Source organism: Penaeus monodon, chromosome 15 (genome assembly GCF_015228065.2).
Source record: "Penaeus monodon isolate SGIC_2016 chromosome 15, NSTDA_Pmon_1, whole genome shotgun sequence".
In the NCBI taxonomy this organism is placed as follows: domain Eukaryota; kingdom Metazoa; phylum Arthropoda; class Malacostraca; order Decapoda; family Penaeidae; genus Penaeus; species Penaeus monodon.
The window spans coordinates 3,888,472-3,889,024 of record NC_051400.1 but is presented as its reverse complement, the minus strand read 5'-3'; the positions used below and the strand labels follow the sequence as shown (position 1 = coordinate 3,889,024).

At 49.2% G+C, this 553-nt stretch overlaps 1 protein-coding gene across 1 annotated transcript in view; it reads left to right on the top strand.

Moving 5' to 3' along the window:
- LOC119581666 (rhodopsin-like) overlaps window positions 1-519 on the top strand; it is a 2,506-nt gene extending 1,987 nt beyond the window's left edge. Inside the window, exon 2 of the mRNA XM_037929791.1 lies at window positions 1-519. This exon is cut by the window's left edge and continues 718 nt beyond it. Coding sequence (XP_037785719.1) covers window positions 1-413 — 413 coding nt within the window. The 3' untranslated portion in view covers window positions 414-519.
- Window positions 520-553: the final 34 nt, after the last annotated feature.

The following is a 553-nucleotide window of genomic DNA, read 5'->3' as shown; positions in this document are numbered from 1 at the left end:
AGGCTGTTGCTGCTCACGAGAAGGGAATGCGCGAACAGGCCAAGAAGATGGGAGTCAAGTCCTTGAGGAGTGAGGAAGCCCAGAAGACCTCTGCTGAGTGCCGTCTGTGCAAGGTTGCTCTCATGACCGTCACCCTGTGGTTCATGGCCTGGACCCCCTACTTCATCATCAACTGGGGAGGCATGTTCAACAAGCCCATGGTTACTCCTATTTTCTCCATCTGGGGCTCCGTCTTCGCCAAGGCCAACGCCGTCTACAACCCCATCGTGTACGCCATCAGCCACCCCAAGTACCGTGCTGCCCTTGAGAAGAAGCTGCCTTGCCTTGCTTGCGCTACAGAGGGCCGAGATGGTGGATCTGATGCTGGTTCCACTGGCACTGCCCAGGTCTCCGAAAAGGCTGAGTCTGCTTAAAAGGATGGCAATACTGACAGGATTCTCAACATTTCCAAAAATAAACAAAAATTAACAAAATTTTGTTCTAGTTCTCGAATTAAAATAAATCCACTTTACACTGCAATAATATTTCTCCTTTTTCCTTTATCTGAAAATTG